This window comes from Crinia signifera, chromosome 8 (assembly GCF_055691185.1).
Source record: "Crinia signifera chromosome 8, ASM5569118v1, whole genome shotgun sequence".
NCBI lineage: Eukaryota > Metazoa > Chordata > Amphibia > Anura > Myobatrachidae > Crinia > Crinia signifera.
In genome coordinates, this window is record NC_139224.1 from 178,213,973 (window position 1) to 178,238,126 (window position 24,154).

The following is a 24,154-nucleotide window of genomic DNA, read 5'->3' on the forward strand; positions in this document are numbered from 1 at the left end:
TTACCTGTCAGTAACAGAGGGTCACAGTATAAGGGATCGGTCTTACCTGTCAGTGACGGAGGGTTACAGTATAAGGGATCGGTCTTACCTGTCAGTAACAGAGGGTCACAGTATAAGGGATCGCTCTTACCTGTCAGTAACGGAGGGTCACAGTAGAAGGGATCGGTCTTACCTGTCAGTAACGGAGGGTCATAGTATAAGGGATCGGTCTTACCTGTCAGTAACGGAGGGTCATAGTATAAGGGATCGGTCTTACCTGTCAGTAACAGAGGGTAACAGCATAAGGGATCGGTCTTACCTGTCAGTAACAGAGGGTTACAGTATAAGGGATCGGTCTTACCTGTCAGTAACAGAGGGTTACAGTATAAGGGATCGCTCTTACCTGTCAGTAACGGAGGGTCACAGTATAAGGGATCGCTCTTACCTGTCAGTAACAGAGGGTCACAGTAGAAGGGATCGGTCTTACCTGTCAGTAACGGAGGGTCATAGTATAAGGGATCGGTCTTACCTGTCAGTAACGGAGGGTCATAGTATAAGGGATCGGTCTTACCTGTCAGTAACAGAGGGTAACAGCATAAGGGATCGGTCTTACCTGTCAGTAACAGAGGGTTACAGTATAAGGGATCGGTCTTACCTGTCAGTAACAGAGGGTTACAGTATAAGGGATCGCTCTTACCTGTCAGTAACGGAGGGTCACAGTATAAGGGATCGCTCTTACCTGTCAGTAACAGAGGGTCACAGTATAAGGGATCGGTCTTACCTGTCAGTAACAGAGGGTCACAGTATAAGGGATCGGTCTTACCTGTCAGTAACGGAGGATTACAGTATAAGGGATCGGTCTTACCTGTCAGTAACAGAGGGTTACAGTATAAGGGATCGGTCTTATCTGTCAGTAACAGCGGGTTACAGTATAAGGGATCGGTCTTACCTGTCAGTAACGGAGGGTCACAGTATAAGGGATCGGTCTTACCTGTCAGTAACGGAGGGTCACAGTATAAGGGATCGGTCTTACCTGTCAGTAACAGAGGGTCACAGTATAAGGGATCGCTCTTACCTGTCAGTAACAGAGGGTCACAGTATAAGGGATCAGTCTTACCTGTCAGTAACAGAGGGTTACAGTATAAGGGATCGGTCTTACCTGTCAGTAACAGAGGGTTACAGTATAAGGGATCGGTCTTACCTGTCAGTAACAGAGGGTCACAGTATAAGGGATCGGTCTTACCTGTCAGTAACAGAGGGTTACAGTATAAGGGATCGGTCTTACCTGTCAGTAACGGAGGGTTACAGTATAAGGGATCGGTCTTACCTGTCAGTAACGGAGGGTCACAGTATAAGGGATCGGTCTTACCTGTCAGTAACAGAGGGTCACAGTATAAGGGATCGGTCTTACCTGTCAGTAACAGAGGGTCACAGTATAAGGGATCGGTCTTACCTGTCAGTAACGGAGGGTCACAGTATAAGGGATCGGTCTTACCTGTCAGTAACAAAGGGTCACAGTATAAGGGATCGGTCTTACCTGTCAGTAACAGAGGGTCACAGTATAAGGGATCGGTCTTACCTGTCAGTAACAGAGGGTCACAGTATAAGGGATCGGTCTTACCTGTCAGTAACGGAGGGTCACAGTATAAGGGATCGGTCTTACCTGTCAGTAACGGAGGGTTACAGTATAAGGGATCGGTCTTACCTGTCAGTAACAGAGGGTCACAGTATAAGGGATCGGTCTTACCTGTCAGTAACAGGGGGTCACAGTATAAGGGATCGGTCTTACCTGTCAGTAACGGAGGGTCACAGTATAAGGGATCGGTCTTACCTGTCAGTAACGGAGGGTCACAGTATAAGGGATCGGTCTTACCTGTCAGTAACGGAGGGTCACAGTATAAGGGATCGGTCTTACCTGTCAGTAACGGAGGGTTACAGTATAAGGGATCGGTCTTACCTGTCAGTAACAGAGGGTCACAGTATAAGGGATCGGTCTTACCTGTCAGTAACGGAGGATCGCTCTTACCTGTCAGTAACGGAGGGTCACAGTATAAGGGATCGGTCTTACCTGTCAGTAACAGAGGGTCACAGTATAAGGGATCGGTCTTACCTGTCAGTAACGGAGGGTTACAGTATAAGGGATCGGTCTTACCTGTCAGTAACGGAGGGTCACAGTATAAGGGATCGGTCTTACCTGTCAGTAACGGAGGGTCACAGTATAAGGGATCGGTCTTACCTGTCAGTAACGGAGGGTTACAGTATAAGGGATCGGTCTTACCTGTCAGTAACGGAGGGTAACAGCATAAGGGATCGGTCTTACCTGTCAGTAACAGAGGGTCACAGTATAAGGGATCGGTCTTACCTGTCAGTAACGGAGGGTCACAGTATAAGGGATCGGTCTTACCTGTCAGTAACGGAGGGTTACAGTATAAGGGATCGGTCTTACCTGTCAGTAACGGAGGGTAACAGCATAAGGGATCGGTCTTACCTGTCAGTAACGGAGGGTAACAGCATAAGGGATCGGTCTTACCTGTCAGTAACGGAGGGTCACAGTATAAGGGATCGGTCTTACCTGTCAGTAACGGAGGGTTACAGTATAAGGGATCGGTCTTACCTGTCAGTAAGAGGATGGTTCTAATAGTGCACAATGTAGGTGATATAGGAGGCTGCCAGCATAACGTCCGAGGGCAAGATGCTGCCAGTGCAGACTGTAGAAGTCCCGGGGGTAAGGGTGCTACAGGTATGGACGAGCCTCATGTTATAGAGGGCCGGGCACTGTCAGCTCCATAGGCATCAGAGGGTGACTTACCCATAGTCCACGAGACATACCCAGACCCCTGTCAGACAGGCGCTGCGGGTGGTGCGGGCATCCTCTCCATCGCACAGGTTAGTGAGGCAGTGAGTCCTGTCTGGGTGGAGGATTTGGTTAATATGGATCTGGCCAGGAAACATTCTCATGTACTAGGCGGAATCGCTGATGAATCCCAATGTGATGCGATGGCAGGAGATATCTCTGGTATGTGACTTATTTTCACGCCATAGGGAAGCAGTCTGCGTTCCTGCGCCGTTCCCACGTCTCAGCAGCCCTGTAAGGCCCGTGGACGGTTAAGTCTATCATGGCAGACACATGGCGTGAATAATGAGGATTCCCTGCGCCCGGGACATAGTCTATATTTAACAGCAACTAAAAGTGTCAGGAATGTTTTGCGGTCGAATAACAGGGGCAGAAAAATGTGAAAAACGCAGGGATTGCAGTTCTTCCAAATATGGAAATATTGTTACGTCTGGACGTGACTCCACATCTGCAAACACTTACACACTCTCCGGGCTGCTCGCACACGCCCCTGTGCCTCGCACACTGGGAACCCATTGTACCTCATGCTGTTGTGGAAGCAGGAAAACGGAATATTCCGTGCTGCAGACCCAGCCGTCTGGGAGGACGAGACACCCTGCGCGCTCACAGGACACGGAAACTGCAGACATGTCCCAATATAAATATCTTCAGTGAATGCAGAATAAAACATGGGGGAGAGAACGAAATAGATCCCCTCAGCCTAACAATGCTCTTCTCGAACATTAATATATTGTCATTATTTATTTACCGTTTCTTATATAGCGCAGCAGATTCCGTTACAGTGTCTTATATAGCGCAGCAGATTCTGTTACAGTGTCTTGTATAGCACAGCAGATTCCGTTACAGTGTCTTATATAACGCAGCAGATTCCGTTACAGTGTCTTATATAGCGCAGCAGATTCCGGTTACAGCGTCTTATATAGCGCAGCAGATTCCATTACAGTGTCTTATATAGCGCAGCAGATTCCGTTACAGTGTCTTATATAGCGCAGCAGATTCTGTTACAGTGTCTTATATAGCGCAGCAGATTCCGTTACAGGGTCTTATATAGCGCAGCAGATTCCGTTACAGCGTCTTATATAGCGCAGCAGATTCCATTACAGCGTCTTATATAGCGCAGCAGATTCCGTTACAGTGTCTTATATAGCGCAGCAGATTCTGTTACAGTGTGTTATATAGCGCAGCAGATTCCGTTACAGCGTCTTATATAGCGCAGCAGATTCCATTACAGCGTCTTATATAGCGCAGCAGATTCCGTTACAGTGTCTTATATAGCGCAGCAGATTCCGTTACAGCGTCTTATATAGCGCAGCAGATTCCATTACAGCGTCTTATATAGCGCAGCAGATTCCGTTACAGTGTCTTATATAGCGCAGCAGATTCCGTTACAGCGTCTTATATAGCGCAGCAGATTCCGTTACAGCGTCTTATATAACGCAGCAGATTCCGTTACAGCGTCTTATATAACGCAGCAGATTCCGTTACAGTGTCTTATATAGCGCAGCAGATTCCGTTACAGTGTCTTATATAGCGCAGCAGATTCCGTTACAGCGTCTTATATAGCGCAGCAGATTCCATTACAGGTACTTATATAGCGCAGCAGATTCCGTTACAGTGTGTTATATAGCGCAGCAGATTCCGTTACAGTGTCTTATATAGCGCAGCAGATTCCGTTACAGCGTCTTATATAGCGCAGCAGATTCCGTTACAGCGTCTTATATAGCGCAGCAGATTCCGTTACAGCGTCTTATACAGCGCAGCAGATTCCGTTACAGCGTCTTATATAGCGCAGCAGATTCCGTTACAGTGTGTTATATAGCGCAGCAGATTCCGTTACCGTGTCTGATATAGCGCAGCAGATTCTGTGACAGTGTCTTATATAGCACAGCAGATTCCGTTACAGTGTCTTATATAGCGCAGCAGATTCTGTTACAGTGTCTTGTATAGCGCAGCAGATTCCGTTACAGCGTCTTATATAGCGCAGCAGATTCCATTACAGTGTCTTATATAGCGCAGCAGATTCCGTTACAGCGTCTTATATAGCGCAGCAGATTCCGTTACATTGTCTTATATAGCGCAGCAGATTCCGTTACAGTGTCTTATATAGCGCAGCAGATTCCGTTACAGCGTCTTATATAGCGCAGCAGATTCCGTTACAGCGTCTTATATAGCGCAGCAGTTTCCGTTACAGTGTCTTATATAGCGCAGCAGTTTCCGTTACAGTGTCTTATATAGCGCAGCAGATTCCGTTACAGCGTCTTATATAGCGCAGCAGTTTCCGTTACAGTGTCTTATATAGCGCAGCAGATTCCGTTACAGTGTCTTATATAGCGCAGCAGTTTCCGTTACAGTGTCTTATATAGCGCAGCAGATTCCGTTACAGCGTCTTATATAGCGCAGCAGATTCCGTTACAGCGTCTTATATAGCGCAGCAGATTCCATTACAGTGTCTTATATAGCGCAGCAGATTCCGTTACAGCGTCTTATATAGCGCTGCAGATTCTGTTACAGCGTCTTATATAGCGCAGCAGATTCGGTTACAGCGTCTTATATAGCGCAGCAGATTCCGTTACAGCGTCTTATATAGCGCAGCAGATTCCGTTACAGCGTCTTATATAGCGCAGCAGATTCCATTACAGTGTCTTATATAGCGCATCAGATTACGTTACAGTGTCTTATATAGCGCATCAGATTACGTTACAGTGTCTTATATAGCGCAGCAGATTCCGTTACAGTGTCTTATATAGCGCAGAAGATTCCGTTTCAGTGTATTATATAGCGCAGCAGATTCCATTACAGGGTCTTATATAGCGCAGCAGATTCCATTACAGGGTCTTATATAGCGCAGCAGATTCCGTTACAGTGTCTTATATAGCGCAGCAGATTCCGTTACAGTGTCTTATATAGCGCAGCAGATTCCATTACAGGGTCTTATATAGCGCAGCAGATTCCGTTACAGTGTCTTATATAGCGCAGCAGATTCCGTTACAGCGTCTGATATAGCGCAGCAGATTCTGTGACAGTGTCTTATATAGCACAGCAGATTCCGTTACAGTGTCTTATATAGCGCAGCAGATTCTGTTACAGTGTCTGATATAGCGCAGCAGATTCTGTGACAGTGTCTTATATAGCACAGCAGATTCCGTTACAGTGTCTTATATAGCGCAGCAGATTCTGTTACAGTGTCTTGTATAGCGCAGCAGATTCCGTTACAGCGTCTTATATAGCGCAGCAGATTCCATTACAGTGTCTTATATAGCGCAGCAGATTCCGTTACAGCGTCTTATATAGCGCAGCAGATTCCGTTACATTGTCTTATATAGCGCAGCAGATTCCGTTACAGTGTCTTATATAGCGCAGCAGATTCCGTTACAGCGTCTTATATAGCGCAGCAGATTCCGTTACAGCGTCTTATATAGCGCAGCAGTTTCCGTTACAGTGTCTTATATAGCGCAGCAGTTTCCGTTACAGTGTCTTATATAGCGCAGCAGATTCCGTTACAGCGTCTTATATAGCGCAGCAGTTTCCGTTACAGTGTCTTATATAGCGCAGCAGATTCCGTTACAGTGTCTTATATAGCGCAGCAGTTTCCGTTACAGTGTCTTATATAGCGCAGCAGATTCCGTTACAGCGTCTTATATAGCGCAGCAGATTCCGTTACAGCGTCTTATATAGCGCAGCAGATTCCATTACAGTGTCTTATATAGCGCAGCAGATTCCGTTACAGCGTCTTATATAGCGCTGCAGATTCTGTTACAGCGTCTTATATAGCGCAGCAGATTCGGTTACAGCGTCTTATATAGCGCAGCAGATTCCGTTACAGCGTCTTATATAGCGCAGCAGATTCCGTTACAGCGTCTTATATAGCGCAGCAGATTCCATTACAGTGTCTTATATAGCGCATCAGATTACGTTACAGTGTCTTATATAGCGCATCAGATTACGTTACAGTGTCTTATATAGCGCAGCAGATTCCGTTACAGTGTCTTATATAGCGCAGAAGATTCCGTTTCAGTGTATTATATAGCGCAGCAGATTCCATTACAGGGTCTTATATAGCGCAGCAGATTCCATTACAGGGTCTTATATAGCGCAGCAGATTCCGTTACAGTGTCTTATATAGCGCAGCAGATTCCGTTACAGTGTCTTATATAGCGCAGCAGATTCCATTACAGGGTCTTATATAGCGCAGCAGATTCCGTTACAGTGTCTTATATAGCGCAGCAGATTCCGTTACAGCGTCTTATATAGGGCAGCAGATTCCGTTACAGCGTCTTATATAGCGCGGCAGATTCCGTTACAGCGTCAGCAGATTCCGTTACAGTGTCTTATATAGCGCAGCAGATTCTGTTACAGCGTCTTATATAGTGCAGCAGATTCCGTTACAGTGACTTATATAGCGCAGCAGATTCCGTTACAGTGTCTTATATAGCGCAGCCGATTACGTTACTGTGCACTTTCTACTATTCTACGGAATCTGCTGCGCTGTATAAGACACTGTAACGTAATCTGCTGCGCTATATAAGACACTGTAACGGAATCTGCTGCGCTATATATAGTGCATCCGATTCCGTTACAGTGTATTATATAGCACAGCAGATTCCGTTACAGCGTCTTATATAGCGCAGCAGATTCCGTTACAGGTTCTTATATAGCGCAGCAGATTCTGTTAGTGTCTTATATAGCGCAGCAGATTCCGTTACAGTGTCTTATATAGCGCAGCAGATTACGTTACAGCGTCTTATATAGCGCAGCAGATTCCGTTACAGTGTCTTATATAGCGCAGCAGATTCCGTTACAGTGTCTTATATAGCGCAGCAGATTCCGTTACAGTGTCTTATATAGCGCAGCAGATTCCGTTAGTGTCTTATATAGCGCAGCAGATTCCGTTACAGTGTCTTATATAGCGCAGCAGATTACGTTACAGCGTCTTATATAGCGCAGCAGATTCCGTTACAGTGTCTTATATAGCGCAGCAGATTCCGTTACAGTGTCTTATATAGCGCAGCAGATTCCGTTCCAGCGTCTTATATAGCTTAGCAGATTACGTTACAGTGTTTTATATAGCGCAGCAGATTCAGCTACAGCGTCTTATATAGCGCGGCAGATTCCGTTACAGCGTCTTATATAGCGCAGCAGATTCCGTTACAGTGTCTTATATGGCGCAGCAGATTCTGTTACAGCGTCTTATATAGCGCAGCAGATTCCGTTACAGCGTCTTATATAGCGCAGCAGATTCCGTTACAGTGTATTATATAGTGCAGCAGATTCCGTTCCAGCGTCTTATATAGCGCAGCAGATTCCGTTACAGCGTCTTATATAGCGCAGCAGATTCCGTTACAGCGTCTTATATAGCGCAGCAGATTCCGTTACAGTGTCTTATATAGCGCAGCAGATTCCTTTACAGCGTCTTATATAGCGCAGCAGATTCCGTTACAGTGTATTATATAGCGCAGCAGATTCCGTTACAGTGTGTTATATAGCGCAGCAGATTCCGTTACAGTGTCTCATATAGCACAGCAGATTCCGTTACAGCGTCTTATATAGCGCAGCAGATTCCGTTACAGCGTCTTATATAGCGCAGCAGATTCCGTTACAGCGTCTTTTATAGCGCAGCAGATTCCATTACAGCGTCTTATATAGCGCAGCAGATTCCGTTAGTGTCTCATATAGCGCAGCAGATTCCGTTTCAGTGTCTTATATAGCGCAGCAGATTCCGTTACAGAGTCTTATATAGAGCAGCAGATTCCGTTACAGTGTTTTATATAGCGCAGCAGATTCCGTTACAGTGTCTTATATAGCTCAGCAGATTCCGTTACAGTGTCTTATATAGCGCAGCAGATTCCGTTAGTGTCTTATATAGCGCAGCAGATTCCGTTACAGTGTCTTATATAGCGCAGCAGATTCCGTTTCAGTGTCTTATATAGCGCAGCAGATTCCGTTTCAGTGTCTTATATAGCGCAGCAGATTCCGTTACAGTGTCTTATATAGCGCAGAAGATTCCGTTACAGTGTCTTATATAGCGCAGCAGATTCCGTTACAGTGTCTTATATAGCGCAGCAGATTCTGTAACAGTGTCTTATATAGCGCAGCAGATTCCATTACAGCGTCTTATATGGCGCAGCAGATTCTGTTACAGCGTATTATATAGAGCAGCAGATTCCGTTACAGTGTCTTATATAGCGCAGCAGATTCCGTTACAGTGTCTTATATAGCCCAGAAGATTCCGTTACAGCGTCTTATATAGCGCAGCAGATTCCGTTACAGTGTGTTATATAGCGCAGCAGATTACGTTACAGCGTCTTATATAGTGCAGCAGATTCCGTTACAGCGTCTTATATAGCGCAGCAGATTCCGTTACAGTGTCTTATATAACGCAACAGATTCCGTTACAGTGTCTTATATAACGCAGCAGATTACGTTACGGCGTCTTATATATTGCAGCAGATTCCGTTACAGTGTCTTATATAGCGCAGCAGATTCCGTTACAGCGTCTTATATAGTGCAGCAGATTCCGTTACAGCGTCTTATATAGCGCAGCAGATTCCGTTACAGTGTCTTATATAGCGCAGCAGATTCCGTTACAGGTTCTTATATAGCGCAGCAGATTACGTTACGGCGTCTTATATATTGCAGCAGATTCCGTTACAGTGTCTTATATAGCGCAGCAGATTCCGTTACAGCGTCTTATATAGCGCAGCAGATTCCGTTACAGCGTCTTATATAGTGCAGCAGATTCCGTTACAGCGTCTTATATAGCGCAGCAGATTCCGTTACAGGTTCTTATATAGCGCAGCAGATTCCGTTACAGTGTCTTATATAGCGCAGCAGATTCCGTTACAGCGTCTTATATAGCGCAGCAGATTCCGTTACAGCGTCTTATATAGCGCAGCAGATTCCATTACAGTGTCTTATATAGCGCAGCAGATTCCGTTACAGCGTCTTATATAGCGCAGCAGATTCCGTTACATTGTCTTATATAGCGCAGCAGATTCCGTTACAGTGTCTTATATAGCGCAGCAGATTCCGTTACAGCGTCTTATATAGCGCAGCAGATTCCGTTACAGCGTCTTATATAGCGCAGCAGTTTCCGTTACAGTGTCTTATATAGCGCAGCAGTTTCCGTTACAGTGTCTTATATAGCGCAGCAGATTCCGTTACAGCGTCTTATATAGCGCAGCAGTTTCCGTTACAGTGTCTTATATAGCGCAGCAGATTCCGTTACAGTGTCTTATATAGCGCAGCAGTTTCCGTTACAGTGTCTTATATAGCGCAGCAGATTCCGTTACAGCGTCTTATATAGCGCAGCAGATTCCGTTACAGCGTCTTATATAGCGCAGCAGATTCCATTACAGTGTCTTATATAGCGCAGCAGATTCCGTTACAGCGTCTTATATAGCGCTGCAGATTCTGTTACAGCGTCTTATATAGCGCAGCAGATTCGGTTACAGCGTCTTATATAGCGCAGCAGATTCCGTTACAGCGTCTTATATAGCGCAGCAGATTCCGTTACAGCGTCTTATATAGCGCAGCAGATTCCATTACAGTGTCTTATATAGCGCATCAGATTACGTTACAGTGTCTTATATAGCGCATCAGATTACGTTACAGTGTCTTATATAGCGCAGCAGATTCCGTTACAGTGTCTTATATAGCGCAGAAGATTCCGTTTCAGTGTATTATATAGCGCAGCAGATTCCATTACAGGGTCTTATATAGCGCAGCAGATTCCATTACAGGGTCTTATATAGCGCAGCAGATTCCGTTACAGTGTCTTATATAGCGCAGCAGATTCCGTTACAGTGTCTTATATAGCGCAGCAGATTCCATTACAGGGTCTTATATAGCGCAGCAGATTCCGTTACAGTGTCTTATATAGCGCAGCAGATTCCGTTACAGCGTCTTATATAGGGCAGCAGATTCCGTTACAGCGTCTTATATAGCGCGGCAGATTCCGTTACAGCGTCAGCAGATTCCGTTACAGTGTCTTATATAGCGCAGCAGATTCTGTTACAGCGTCTTATATAGTGCAGCAGATTCCGTTACAGTGACTTATATAGCGCAGCAGATTCCGTTACAGTGTCTTATATAGCGCAGCCGATTACGTTACTGTGCACTTTCTACTATTCTACGGAATCTGCTGCGCTGTATAAGACACTGTAACGTAATCTGCTGCGCTATATAAGACACTGTAACGGAATCTGCTGCGCTATATATAGTGCATCCGATTCCGTTACAGTGTATTATATAGCACAGCAGATTCCGTTACAGCGTCTTATATAGCGCAGCAGATTCCGTTACAGGTTCTTATATAGCGCAGCAGATTCTGTTAGTGTCTTATATAGCGCAGCAGATTCCGTTACAGTGTCTTATATAGCGCAGCAGATTACGTTACAGCGTCTTATATAGCGCAGCAGATTCCGTTACAGTGTCTTATATAGCGCAGCAGATTCCGTTACAGTGTCTTATATAGCGCAGCAGATTCCGTTACAGTGTCTTATATAGCGCAGCAGATTCCGTTAGTGTCTTATATAGCGCAGCAGATTCCGTTACAGTGTCTTATATAGCGCAGCAGATTACGTTACAGCGTCTTATATAGCGCAGCAGATTCCGTTACAGTGTCTTATATAGCGCAGCAGATTCCGTTACAGTGTCTTATATAGCGCAGCAGATTCCGTTCCAGCGTCTTATATAGCTTAGCAGATTACGTTACAGTGTTTTATATAGCGCAGCAGATTCAGCTACAGCGTCTTATATAGCGCGGCAGATTCCGTTACAGCGTCTTATATAGCGCAGCAGATTCCGTTACAGTGTCTTATATGGCGCAGCAGATTCTGTTACAGCGTCTTATATAGCGCAGCAGATTCCGTTACAGCGTCTTATATAGCGCAGCAGATTCCGTTACAGTGTATTATATAGTGCAGCAGATTCCGTTCCAGCGTCTTATATAGCGCAGCAGATTCCGTTACAGCGTCTTATATAGCGCAGCAGATTCCGTTACAGCGTCTTATATAGCGCAGCAGATTCCGTTACAGTGTCTTATATAGCGCAGCAGATTCCTTTACAGCGTCTTATATAGCGCAGCAGATTCCGTTACAGTGTATTATATAGCGCAGCAGATTCCGTTACAGTGTGTTATATAGCGCAGCAGATTCCGTTACAGTGTCTCATATAGCACAGCAGATTCCGTTACAGCGTCTTATATAGCGCAGCAGATTCCGTTACAGCGTCTTATATAGCGCAGCAGATTCCGTTACAGCGTCTTTTATAGCGCAGCAGATTCCATTACAGCGTCTTATATAGCGCAGCAGATTCCGTTAGTGTCTCATATAGCGCAGCAGATTCCGTTTCAGTGTCTTATATAGCGCAGCAGATTCCGTTACAGAGTCTTATATAGAGCAGCAGATTCCGTTACAGTGTTTTATATAGCGCAGCAGATTCCGTTACAGTGTCTTATATAGCTCAGCAGATTCCGTTACAGTGTCTTATATAGCGCAGCAGATTCCGTTAGTGTCTTATATAGCGCAGCAGATTCCGTTACAGTGTCTTATATAGCGCAGCAGATTCCGTTTCAGTGTCTTATATAGCGCAGCAGATTCCGTTTCAGTGTCTTATATAGCGCAGCAGATTCCGTTACAGTGTCTTATATAGCGCAGAAGATTCCGTTACAGTGTCTTATATAGCGCAGCAGATTCCGTTACAGTGTCTTATATAGCGCAGCAGATTCTGTAACAGTGTCTTATATAGCGCAGCAGATTCCATTACAGCGTCTTATATGGCGCAGCAGATTCTGTTACAGCGTATTATATAGAGCAGCAGATTCCGTTACAGTGTCTTATATAGCGCAGCAGATTCCGTTACAGTGTCTTATATAGCCCAGAAGATTCCGTTACAGCGTCTTATATAGCGCAGCAGATTCCGTTACAGTGTGTTATATAGCGCAGCAGATTACGTTACAGCGTCTTATATAGTGCAGCAGATTCCGTTACAGCGTCTTATATAGCGCAGCAGATTCCGTTACAGTGTCTTATATAACGCAACAGATTCCGTTACAGTGTCTTATATAACGCAGCAGATTACGTTACGGCGTCTTATATATTGCAGCAGATTCCGTTACAGTGTCTTATATAGCGCAGCAGATTCCGTTACAGCGTCTTATATAGTGCAGCAGATTCCGTTACAGCGTCTTATATAGCGCAGCAGATTCCGTTACAGTGTCTTATATAGCGCAGCAGATTCCGTTACAGGTTCTTATATAGCGCAGCAGATTACGTTACGGCGTCTTATATATTGCAGCAGATTCCGTTACAGTGTCTTATATAGCGCAGCAGATTCCGTTACAGCGTCTTATATAGCGCAGCAGATTCCGTTACAGCGTCTTATATAGTGCAGCAGATTCCGTTACAGCGTCTTATATAGCGCAGCAGATTCCGTTACAGGTTCTTATATAGCGCAGCAGATTCCGTTACAGTGTCTTATATAGCGCAGCAGATTCCGTTACAGCGTCTTATATAGCGCAGCAGATTCCGTTACAGCGTCTTATATAGCGCAGCAGATTCCGTTACAGTGTCTTATATAGCGCAGCAGATTCCGTTACAGCGTCTTATATAGCGCAGCAGATTCCGTAGAATAGTAGAAAGTGATAAAACCAATGGGTGACAACAAACAGACTTGGAGGTAGGAGGGCCCTGCTGCAAGCTTACACAACAACAACAAGATCCGCCATTAGATGCATGTAGCATATCTATAAGTAATGTGATCTGTATGCTTCCTTTCCCTTACTGACAGTGCCGGCGGCACTCTATGCAAATGAGATGGTGAAGACAGATTCAGCTGCCTGCAAGATGTTCAAAAAGAGGGTATTCCCTAATAGATAAGAGCCTGGGGCCCGACACCTACTCAGTACCAGGGCTATGTAACAGGAGATATGAGACGCAGGTCACCTCCTAGCTCTGTCCCGTCATGGCGTCCATTACAGCATCCATAGCAGTCGCTGATGAGCATGCCCTTATACACGGCCCTTACACAAAGGGGCATTCAGACCTGTGCCTACGCCGCTGGTAAATGTGCACCCACTCTTTTTGTGAGCATGCCCCTGAAATCCTGGGTGAACCCCAGTGACCGCCACCCTGCTGTCACTCATGTTGTGAATGCCCCGGTGTGTGTAACGTGCAGAAGGCGTTTGCTCCGGGGGTTTGCTTATGTGCTCCCCCCATGCTCAGAGACGAATTGTCCCCCTGGTAAAAGGGGGCAGCATGAGAGAGGAGCCCAATAAGACATACACCCCGATAAGACATACACCCCAATAAGACATACACCCCAATAAGACATACACCTCTATCAGACCAGCACAACTTAATGTAAGAAAATGAGAAATCGCCTCACATCATACTGGTAATTACTCTCTGCCAGGGCGAGCTGGGCACCTTGGGCACGGCAGGTATCTGCCGTATAGTCACAGGCCACTATATTATATATAATTACTGCAGGTTCCGAGCTCTCACAGGAACTGATGCAGCACTGGTACCAGGGAACCATGGGCAGCTCTCTGCCAGGGCGTACTGAGAGTGGTACTGGGGCACCGCGGACAGCTCTCTGCCAGGGCGTACTGGGACGGGGGCACCATGGACAGCTCTCTGCCAGGGCATACTGGGACGGGGGCACCATGGACAGCTCTCTGCCAGGGCGTACTGGGACGGGGGCACCATGGACAGCTCTCTGCCAGGGCATACTGGGACGGGGGCACCATGGACAGCTCTCTGCCAGGGCGTACTGGTGCACCGCGGACAGCTCTCGGCCAGGGCGTACTGGGACTGGGACTGGGGCACCGCGGACAGCTCTCTGCCAGGGTGTGCGGGGGAGGGCACCATGGACAGCTCTCGGCCAGGGCGTACTGGGACGGGGGCACCGCGGACAGCTCTCTGCCAGGGTGTGCGGGGGAGGGCACCGCGGACAGCTCTCTGCCAGGGTGTGCGGGGAGGGCGTGTGACATCAGCGTCAGGCTGGATATACCTGTACCCATCGCAGCCACCGTGTAAGTCTCTGGCTGCTCTGAGCCTGCGATGACTGGTGCCCAGTGTAACAACCATCGATGGTGAGCCTGCGATGACTGGTGCCCAGTGTAACAACCATCGATGGTGAGCCTGCGATGACTGGTGCCCAGTGTAACAACCATCGATGGTGAGCCTGCGATGACTGGTGCCCAGTGTAACAACCATCGATGGTGAGCCTGTCCTGTACACACCCATTCGCACAGCGATCACATTGATTCACAAGGTGGGACTTCACTCTAGCGGGCCAGAGATTTAACCTAACACTGGCCGTGCGATCAGCTCTGAATCAGGCCCTTGTTACTGAATCCATCACATGACGTATACAGGCAGTATAATGGACCTAATTCAGGTTGGCTTGCAAAAGCAATATCTCTCTCTAATGGGCAAAATCATGCAGCACTGCAGGGGGCAGATGTAACAGGTGCAGAGAAAGTTACGTTTGGGGGTGTTCAAAACTGATATGTATATTGCAGTATAAGTATAAAGCAGCCAGTATTTACTCTGCACAGAAACAAAATAACTCACCAGTGGCGGTTTTTACCTATAGGTTGCAGCACCCCAGCGAACGCTGTGCCTGTGTGTGGCTGGGACCAGGAGGAGCGGCGGTGGCAGGAGGGGGGGGGGGGGGGGGGGTGTCTGCATCGCGGTCCCTCTCCTGCCAAAATCTATAAGCCGCCACTGTAACTCACCCAATTCTAACTCTCTCTACACCTGTAACATCTGTCCACCTGCAGCACAGCATGCTTTTGTCCATTAAAGAAGGAGATTGCTTTTGAAAACCAACCTGAATCACCTCCAATATCTCTGCACCAAGAGGAACAAGTCTGCAGGGAAAGAAGAAGGAATTTGGAAAAAGAGGGTCAGATCGCCAGCAAGTATGCTATAAACTCAGTGTATTCTGCAGCCAGTCTGATTCCATTCTGTGCCCTCTCACCCTGATACCAGTGCCACCTCCTCCCCTGATGCCATCCTGTGTACCTCCTCCCCTGATGCCATCCTGTGTGCCCCCTCCTCCCCTAATGCCATCCTGTGTACCCCCTCCTCCTGCTGATGCTATGTGCCCCCTCTTTCCTGATGCCATCCTGGATCCCCCTCCTCCTCCTGATGCCATCCTGTGTGCCCCTCCCCTGATGCCATCCTGTGTGTGTGCCCTCCTCCCATTCTCCTCCCACTGATGCCATCCTTTGTACCCCCTCCACCTGATGCCATCCTGTGTGTGTGCCCTCCTCCCATTCTCCTCCCACTGATGCCATCCTTTGTACCCCCTCCACCTGATGCCATCCTGTGTGCCCTTCTCCTCCTGATGCAGACCTGGGGGCCCCCTTCTCCCCTGATTCCACTAAATGTGCATCAGGGGGCCTGGTGGGGGGGGGGGGGGGCTTCTCAACTGATGCATCCTGTGTGCCCCCACCCTCTGATGTCATTAAGTGTGCCTCCCTCCACCTGATGCCATCCTGTGTGCCCTTTTCCTTTTTGATGCAGACTTGGGGGCCCCCTTCTCCCCTGATGCCATTAAGTGTGCATCAGGGGGCCATCTGGAGTGCATCAGACCTGGGGGGCCCCTTCTCACCTGATGCATCCATTGTGCCCCCTCCCTCTGATGCCATCCTGTGTGCCCCCACTCTCTGATGTCATTAAGTGTGCCTCCCTCCACCTGATGCCAACCTGTGTGCCCCTCCTCCTAATGCCATCCTGTGTGCCCCCTCCTCCCCTGATTCCATCCTGTATGCCCCCTCCCCCTGATGCCATCCTGTGTGCCCCCTCCCCCTGATGCCATCCTGTGTGTCCCCTCCCCCGATGCCATCCTGTGTGCCCCCTTATGTCATCCTGTGTGCCCACTCTCCCTGATGCCATCCTGTGTGCCCCTCCCCTAATGCCATCCTGTGTGCCCCCCCCCCTAATGCCATCCTGTATGCCCCTCCCCCTGATGCCATCCTGTATGCCCCCTTCCCTGGTGCAGACCTGGGGGCCCGTGCATCCTGTCTGTAGGGGCTCAGGCTGCTCCCCCCTCTCCCAGCCAGGCTCCCATTAGACGGGGAGGGCTTTGGCCGCAGTTCGGGCTCAGCCGCATTCTTGGGATTCTTTCTGAATGTGGAACTCGTGACGTCACGGCCTGCTGCCTCTATATAATCCAGGGAGAGCCCGCAGCAGCTCAGAGGAAGACTGGGACCAGCATAGCACAGCCACTGGGACCAGTACACCACAGACCAGCACAGCCACTGGAACCAGTACACCACAGACCAGCACAGCCACTGGAACCAGTACACCACAGACCAGCACAGCCACTGGGACCAGTACACCACAGACCAGCACAGCCACTGGGACCAGTACACCACAGACCAGCACAGCCACTGGAACCAGTACACCACAGACCAGCACAGCCACTGGAACCAGTACACCACAGACCAGCACAGCCACTGGAACCAGTACACTACAGACCAGCACAGCCACTGGGACCAGTACACCACAGACCAGCACAGCCACTGGAACCAGTACACTACAGACCAGCACTGCCACTGGGACCAGTACACAGCGATACCCATATCTGTATCCTGATAGAGGAACTATGCCCTCATTAGCAATTACCCCCATACTGGCTGCAGCCATCCTCATCAGCCTCATGGACTTGGTAAGTAGTCACCCTGCTCTGCCCATGTGTGTCTGCTGCCTCCTGATGGGGTAATAACACATGATACTAACACCCCCTCTCTCTCTTATTCCTAGACGTTGGCATCATGCCCATCCATGTGCCAGTGTCCCCTAGAGGTGCCCAGATGTGCCCCGGGGGTAGGATTGGTACTGGACAGCTGCGGGTGCTGCAAGGTCTGTGCCAAGCAGCTGAATGAGGACTGCAGCAAGAGCCAACCCTGTGACCACACCAAGGGGCTAGAGTGCAACTTTGGGGCCAGCGCCAGGGCCACCAGGGGCATCTGCAGAGGTAAGTCTGGCAGAGTGATGCATGACTACAGCAGCCTGGAATGCACTCGGTGTCAGGAGAATTACAATGCTGCTTCTCTCTCCCTTCCTGCAGCCAAGTCTGAAGGCAGACCCTGCGAGTACAACTCCAGAATATACCAGAACGGGGAGAGCTTCCAGCCCAACTGCAAGCACCAGTGTACATGCATAGACGGAGCAGTGGGCTGCCTTCCTTTATGTCCCCAGGAACTCTCCCTTCCAAACCTGGGCTGCACAAATCCAAAGCTGGTGAAGGTGCCAGGGCAGTGCTGCGAGGAGTGGGTGTGCGACAAAGCCAGAGACACCGGGGACGATGACATCGAGGACTTCTTCAGCAAGGAATTTGGGCTGGATGCTAATGAAGGAGATCTGACTAGTAAAAACGAGTTTGTCCCAGTTGTGAAAGGAGGACACAAAATGCTGCCAGGTACGTTCCCTCCACGCTGCCAGCTGGGTACTCTTACTATCAGGGGTAACAATGTGGACTAGGCTCTGGGTACTCTTACTCTGAGGGGTAACAATGTGGACTAGGCATTGGGTACTCTTACTCTGAGGGGTAACAATGTGTACTAGGCATTGGGTACTCTTACTCTGAGGGGTAACAATGTGGACTAGGCTCTGGGTACTCTTACTCTGAGGGGTAACAATGTGGAGTAGGCTCTGGGTACTCTTACTATCAGGGGTAACAATGTGGACTAGGCTCTGGGTACTCTTACTCTGAGGGGTAACAATGTGGACTAGGCTCTGGGTACTCTTACTCTGAGGGGTAACAATGTGGACTAGGCTCTGGGTACTCTTACTCTGAGGGGTAACAATGTGGACTAGGCTCTGGGTACTCTTACTCTGAGGGGTAACAATGTGGACTAGGCTTTGGGTACTCTTACTCTGAGGGGTAACAATGTGGAGTAGGCTCTGGGTACTCTTACTCTGAGGGGTAACAATGTGGACTAGGCTCTGGGTACTCTTACTCTGAGGGGTAACAATGTGGACTAGGCTTTGGGTACTCTTACTCTGAGGGGTAACAATGTGGAGTAGGCATTGGGTACTCTTACTCTGAGGGGTAACAATGTGGACTAGGCTCTGGGTACTCTTACTCTGAGGGGTAACAATGTGGACTAGGCTCTGGGTACTCTTACTCTGAGGGGTAACAATGTGGACTAGGCTCTGGGTACTCTTACTCTGAGGGGTAACAATGTGGACTAGGCTTTGGGTACTCTTACTCTGAGGGGTAACAATGTGGAGTAGGCTTTGGGTACTCTTACTCTGAGGGGTAACAATGTGTACTAGGCATTGGGTACTCTTACTCTGAGGGGTAACAATGTGGAGTAGGCTTTGGGTACTCTTACTCTGAGGGGTAACAATGTGGACTAGGCTCTGGGTACTCTTACTCTGAGGGGTAACAATGTGGACTAGGCTTTGGGTACTCTTACTCTGAGGGGTAACAATGTGGAGTAGGCTTTGGGTACTCTTACTCTGAGGGGTAACAATGTGTACTAGGCATTGGGTACTCTTACTCTGAGGGGTAACAATGTGGAGTAGGCTTTGGGTACTCTTACTCTGAGGGGTAACAATGTGGACTAGGCTCTGGGTACTCTTACTCTGAGGGGTAACAATGTGGACTAGGCTCTGGGTACTCTTACTCTGAGGGGTAACAATGTGGACTAGGCTCTGGGTACTCTTACTCTGAGGGGTAACAATGTGGACTAGGCTTTGGGTACTCTTACTCTGAGGGGTAACAATGTGGACTAGGCATTGGGTACTCTTACTCTGAGGGGTAACAATGTGGACTAGGCTCTGGGTACTCTTACTCTAAGGGGTAACAATGTGGACTAGGCTTTGGGTACTCTTACTCTGAGGGGTAACAATGTGGACTAGGCATTGGGTACTCTTACTCTGAGGGGTAACAATGTGGAGTAGGCTCTGGGTACTCTTATTAGGAGGGGTAACAATGTGGATTGGTCTACTGGTACAATGTGGAGGGGGGGTAACAATGTGGAGTAGGCTGCTGGTAGTCTTACTCTGGGGGGTAACAATGTGGAGTAGGCTATGGGGGGGTAACAATGTGGAGTAGGCTATGGGGGGGGGGAACAATGTGGAGTAGGCTCCTGGTAGTCTTACTCTGGGGGGTAACAATGTGGAGTAGGCTATGGGGGGGTAACAATGTGGAGTAGGCTATGGGGGGGGTAACAATGTGGAGTAGGCTATGGGGGGGGGTAACAATGTGGAGTAGGCTATGGGGGGGGGTAACAATGTGGAGTAGGCTATGGGGGGGTAACAATGTGGAGTAGGCTATGGGGGGGTAACAATGTGGAGTAGGCTGCTGGTAGTCTTACTCCGGGGGGTAACAATGTAGCATATAGTTGGCAGGCGGCATGTACTAAGCACTGCGTTATCTCTCTCTCCATAGCATATGGTTCTGATCCACAAGCTCACGTTGTAGAGACACAGAAGTGCATTGTCCAAACTACGTCCTGGTCTCAGTGCTCAAAGACCTGTGGAACCGGTATCTCTACACGGGTTACCAATGACAACAGCAACTGCAGGCTAGTGAGGGAAACCCGAATCTGCGAGGTCCGACCATGTGGCCATACCAACTACTCCCAGCTAAAGGTAAGCCCGACGCCATTCCCCTCCTCTGGTTGCGTTTCTTATTGTTTTCCTGAAATTGTCTCGATATGTTGCGGGTAATAACACGTTTTCTTTTTTTTTTCCAGAAGGGAAAGAAATGTACAAAAACCAAAAAATCTCCAGCTCCCGTGCGCTACAGCTACGCTGGCTGCACCAGCGCCAAGAAATACAGACCGAAATACTGCGGCTCCTGCGTTGATGGGAGGTGCTGCACCCCCCAGCAGACGCGGACTGTCAAAATCAGGTTTAGGTGTGAGGACGGAGAGACCTTCACCAAGAACGTAATGATGATCCAATCATGTAGGTGCAACTACAACTGCCCCCACACCAACGAAGCCTACCCCTACTACAGACTGTTCAACGACATCCACAAGTTCCGGGATTAAAGCCAACGAGCCACCAATGGACAAACTTGACAAAATTGGGAACTTTCTGTCATGGAGAGGTTGCAATGTCGTCTGTGGACACTGTGGACATGAGGAATGTGCATTACAGAGCACGTTACAGTGCGCAGCACAGAGTGTGTTACAGAGTGCAGTACAGAGTGCGTTACAGTGGGCAGTACCGAATGTGTTACAGAGCGCATTCTCAAGCGCAGTACCACCCGGTCTTCACTACAGCAGACTGAACTATTTTACAGCTTCATAATACTGGAGCAAAGTGCGTCGCTTCTTTTTTTGGAGCAATTTCTATTGTTATTATATTATAATTATTATTATTATTCTGGTAGTAAATTATCTTCTAAGAATTCCTCTGGTCCGTCAGGGAGTTGTTCCTACATAATATTACTGAATGACCAAATTTTGGTAAAACGAAGAAGAAAAACCGAGTTGAGCGTTACATTCCTTCCTTATCGGATTGCGCTTGGTCAAGTGCGTATCTGCGGCAGCTATCACAGCCAAACATTCCGAAGTCAAATCCGATGTGTTTTTATTTATCGAAAATGTAGCTTTTTTTTTTTGGGTGACAAATGTTATACTGGAATAAATTGTAAATTGTTTTAATTTTTATATTCAATGAATTAAAGATATTATTTATGGAATTAATCAATTAATAAAATTTATTTACTTATTTTTTACATCATTTCTCCACGTGTCTTTGTCCCTGATACAACGTGGGGGGTTTGGCCACGGGGGAATAATGTAACCCTTTGTGTCCCAGGCGAGCTGTAACTAGGATTACATCCACCCTCATACATTCACTGAAGACTTATTTAACATTGGACGAACACTAGAATAATGCCACAGCTCTTACACGTTCTTGTTAGGGGGTTCCAAGCTCCAACCCCAATTCCCTGCCACCAACCTGCTCCCTCCTGCTGGGACAGATTCTCCTAAGCATGGGGCTTGCAGCTTCCTCTGGGTCCTACACCGCTCACAGACATGGTGGGTGTTATATCACAGAAATGGGGTTCCCGGGAGAATTGCTGCAGCATGCTCTCGGGGTTCCGCTAATGACGAGGTGATCTGTGATCAGAACTGCTGCTGTAAAAATAATATGTGATGTGTGAGGTCATCCCCCCATTGTGATGTCATCACACTGCTGATTGCTAAGTAAGGTGCAGATATGGGCACAGGAGGCTTTTGTAAAGGAACGCCAGTTTCTGGGGCCACAGTGAATTAGGATTAACCCTGTTACAACATTTGGTGTCTGTGTTACATTCTATTATTGGTTCCTGAATAGTTACATACATGATAAACAGCCAGCCAATCAGCTCCTGCCTGTTATGTTACAGGCCGGGTTTGACAATGTCAGGTAGGAGCTGATTGGCTGGTGGTTTATCACTTTCTGAAGCTTGATACAATCAGGTCTTACATTCGGGATGTCCACATGAACATTGGTATTACAGCTTCCAGAGCTATGCCATTGTCTAAGTGTAGCATACAGCTAGCATGATGACATCACCAGGAGGCTATGACCTCACACACCATCTATGACACTAGAGACGTGCCTCTTACACATAGGCAGGGGTTGCTAGAGGTCACACGCGTGTCCTATTCCCTGACAGTTGGGGGCCCAGGCTGCGGTCTGTGCCATGAATGCATTACCCTGCCCACAGGAGGCACCCTGCCCCATCTAATGAGCTGGAAGCTATGACTGCAGCTACTGTAACCCTAATAACGACATCACTAAAGGTAAACACGTCGGAATGTCAGGAATGTCGAGCAGTTCCCAGGAAAATATCCATTAATTGGGACATTTTCTCCAGCAGGACTCTATGAACCCAGTCCAGCTCTGCGGGGGGTGACATTCTCCGAGGCAGCATCTCAGGGGGTCACCGGAGTGAGCCAGCTAATTGTAATTAAAATAAAATGCAAATACTGTGGTTCTAAATAACAGAGAGGTGAGATTCCTGCACCCGTCACCAGGAGGATATGGCATTTTCTGAGCTCCCGTATTTATCAGTGTTGTCAATATAACATGAGCGGGTGGGGGGGGGGGGGAGGAGTGTGTGTGTGTGTGTGTGGGGGGGGGGGGGGTGGTATACAAAGGCCTGAGCTTTCCGTGATGTCACCCCCCAGCCATGATTCAGGATAACCCATTGGCTGGATAATGAATAGGAGGAGAACAGCATTCATTTTGCAGCGTAGTAGTAGTTAGCAATCTGTGGCTCTCCAGCTGTTGGGAAACTACATGTCCCAGCATGCCCGGTCTTCGTTTTAACTTTCCCTAATAGCCTAGTAGTGTGCACCAACCGTTCCCTTGCCAGTATTATTAGGTTTGCCCACCCCCTGCAGCAGCCTGGTGTGGGCACTGATTTACCCTCACACCTCACAGAGGTGTGCAGGAAATGTAGCTACTGTATGTTTGGCTACCGGCACAGATGGTGATAGACACAGATAATCATCGCAACGGCAAATCGCTGGGAAACTCCCCCAGAGGGTCTAGGACAGGGCTGGCAAAACCGGTTCTTGTGATCTACCAACAGTCCATGTCTCCCAGACCACCTAGCTGGTGCACAGGTGCAGTCATTACTAACTGTCACATGTCCCAGACCACCTAGCTGGTGCACAGGTGCAGTCATTACTAACTGTCACATTCCCCAGACCAGCTAGCTGGAACACAGGTGTAGTCATTAGTAACTGTCACATTACCTGTATCACCTAGCTGGTGCACAGGTGTAGTCATTAGTAACTGTCACATTCCCCAGACCACCTAGCTGGTGCACAGGTGCAGTCATTACTAACTGTCATATTCCCCAGACCAGCTAGCTGGTGCTCAGGTGCAGTCATTACTAACTGTCACATTCCCTAGACCACCTAGCTGGTGCACAGGTGCAGTCATTACTAACTGTCACATGTCCCAGACCACCTAGCTGGTGCACAGGTGCAGTCATTACTAGCTCACATTCCCCAGACCACCTAGCTGGTGCACAGGTGCAGTCATTACTGTCACATGTCCCAGACCACCTAGCTGGTGTAGAGGTGCAGTCATTACTAACTGTCACATTCCCCAGACCAGCTAGCTGGTGCACAGGTGCAGTAATTACTAACTGTCACATTCCCCAGACCAGCTAGCTGGTGCACAGGTGCAGTCATTACTAACTGTCACATTTCCCAGACAGGCTAGCTGGTGCACAGGTGCAGTCATTACTAACTGTCACATGTCCCAGACCAGCTAGCTGGTGCACAGGTGCAGTCATTACTAACTGTCACATTCCCTAGACCAGCTGGTGCACAGGTCT

At 48.1% G+C, this 24,154-nt stretch overlaps 1 protein-coding gene and 1 long non-coding RNA gene across 2 annotated transcripts in view; one reads left to right on the top strand and one right to left on the bottom strand.

The window, feature by feature from the left end:
- Positions 1–21,941, bottom strand: part of LOC146026853 (uncharacterized) — a 30,055-nt gene extending 8,114 nt beyond the window's left edge. Inside the window, exon 1 of the long non-coding RNA XR_014454557.1 lies at positions 21,775–21,941. This is a non-coding gene — a long non-coding RNA (uncharacterized LOC146026853). The remainder of the gene's footprint in view (positions 1–21,774) is intronic.
- Positions 16,338–21,547, top strand: CCN1 (cellular communication network factor 1). Its single transcript, XM_083157898.1, has 5 exons — positions 16,338–17,515; positions 17,611–17,824; positions 17,918–18,268; positions 20,249–20,451; positions 20,556–21,547. Exons 1-5 carry the CDS (start codon positions 17,453–17,455, stop codon positions 20,853–20,855), a joined length of 1,131 nt encoding a protein of 376 aa, XP_083014024.1. The 5' UTR covers positions 16,338–17,452; the 3' UTR covers positions 20,856–21,547.
- Positions 21,942–24,154: the final 2,213 nt, after the last annotated feature.

Coding starts and splice junctions, on each gene's coding strand:
- CCN1 (XM_083157898.1), top strand. CDS start 17,453: ATGCCCTCATTAGCAATTACCCCCATACTGGCTGCAGCCATCCTCATC. Junction 17,825..17,917: donor CACCAGGGGCATCTGCAGAG/GTAAGTCTGGCA, acceptor CCCTTCCTGCAG/CCAAGTCTGAAGGCAGACCC. Junction 18,269..20,248: donor AGGACACAAAATGCTGCCAG/GTACGTTCCCTC, acceptor CTCTCTCCATAG/CATATGGTTCTGATCCACAA.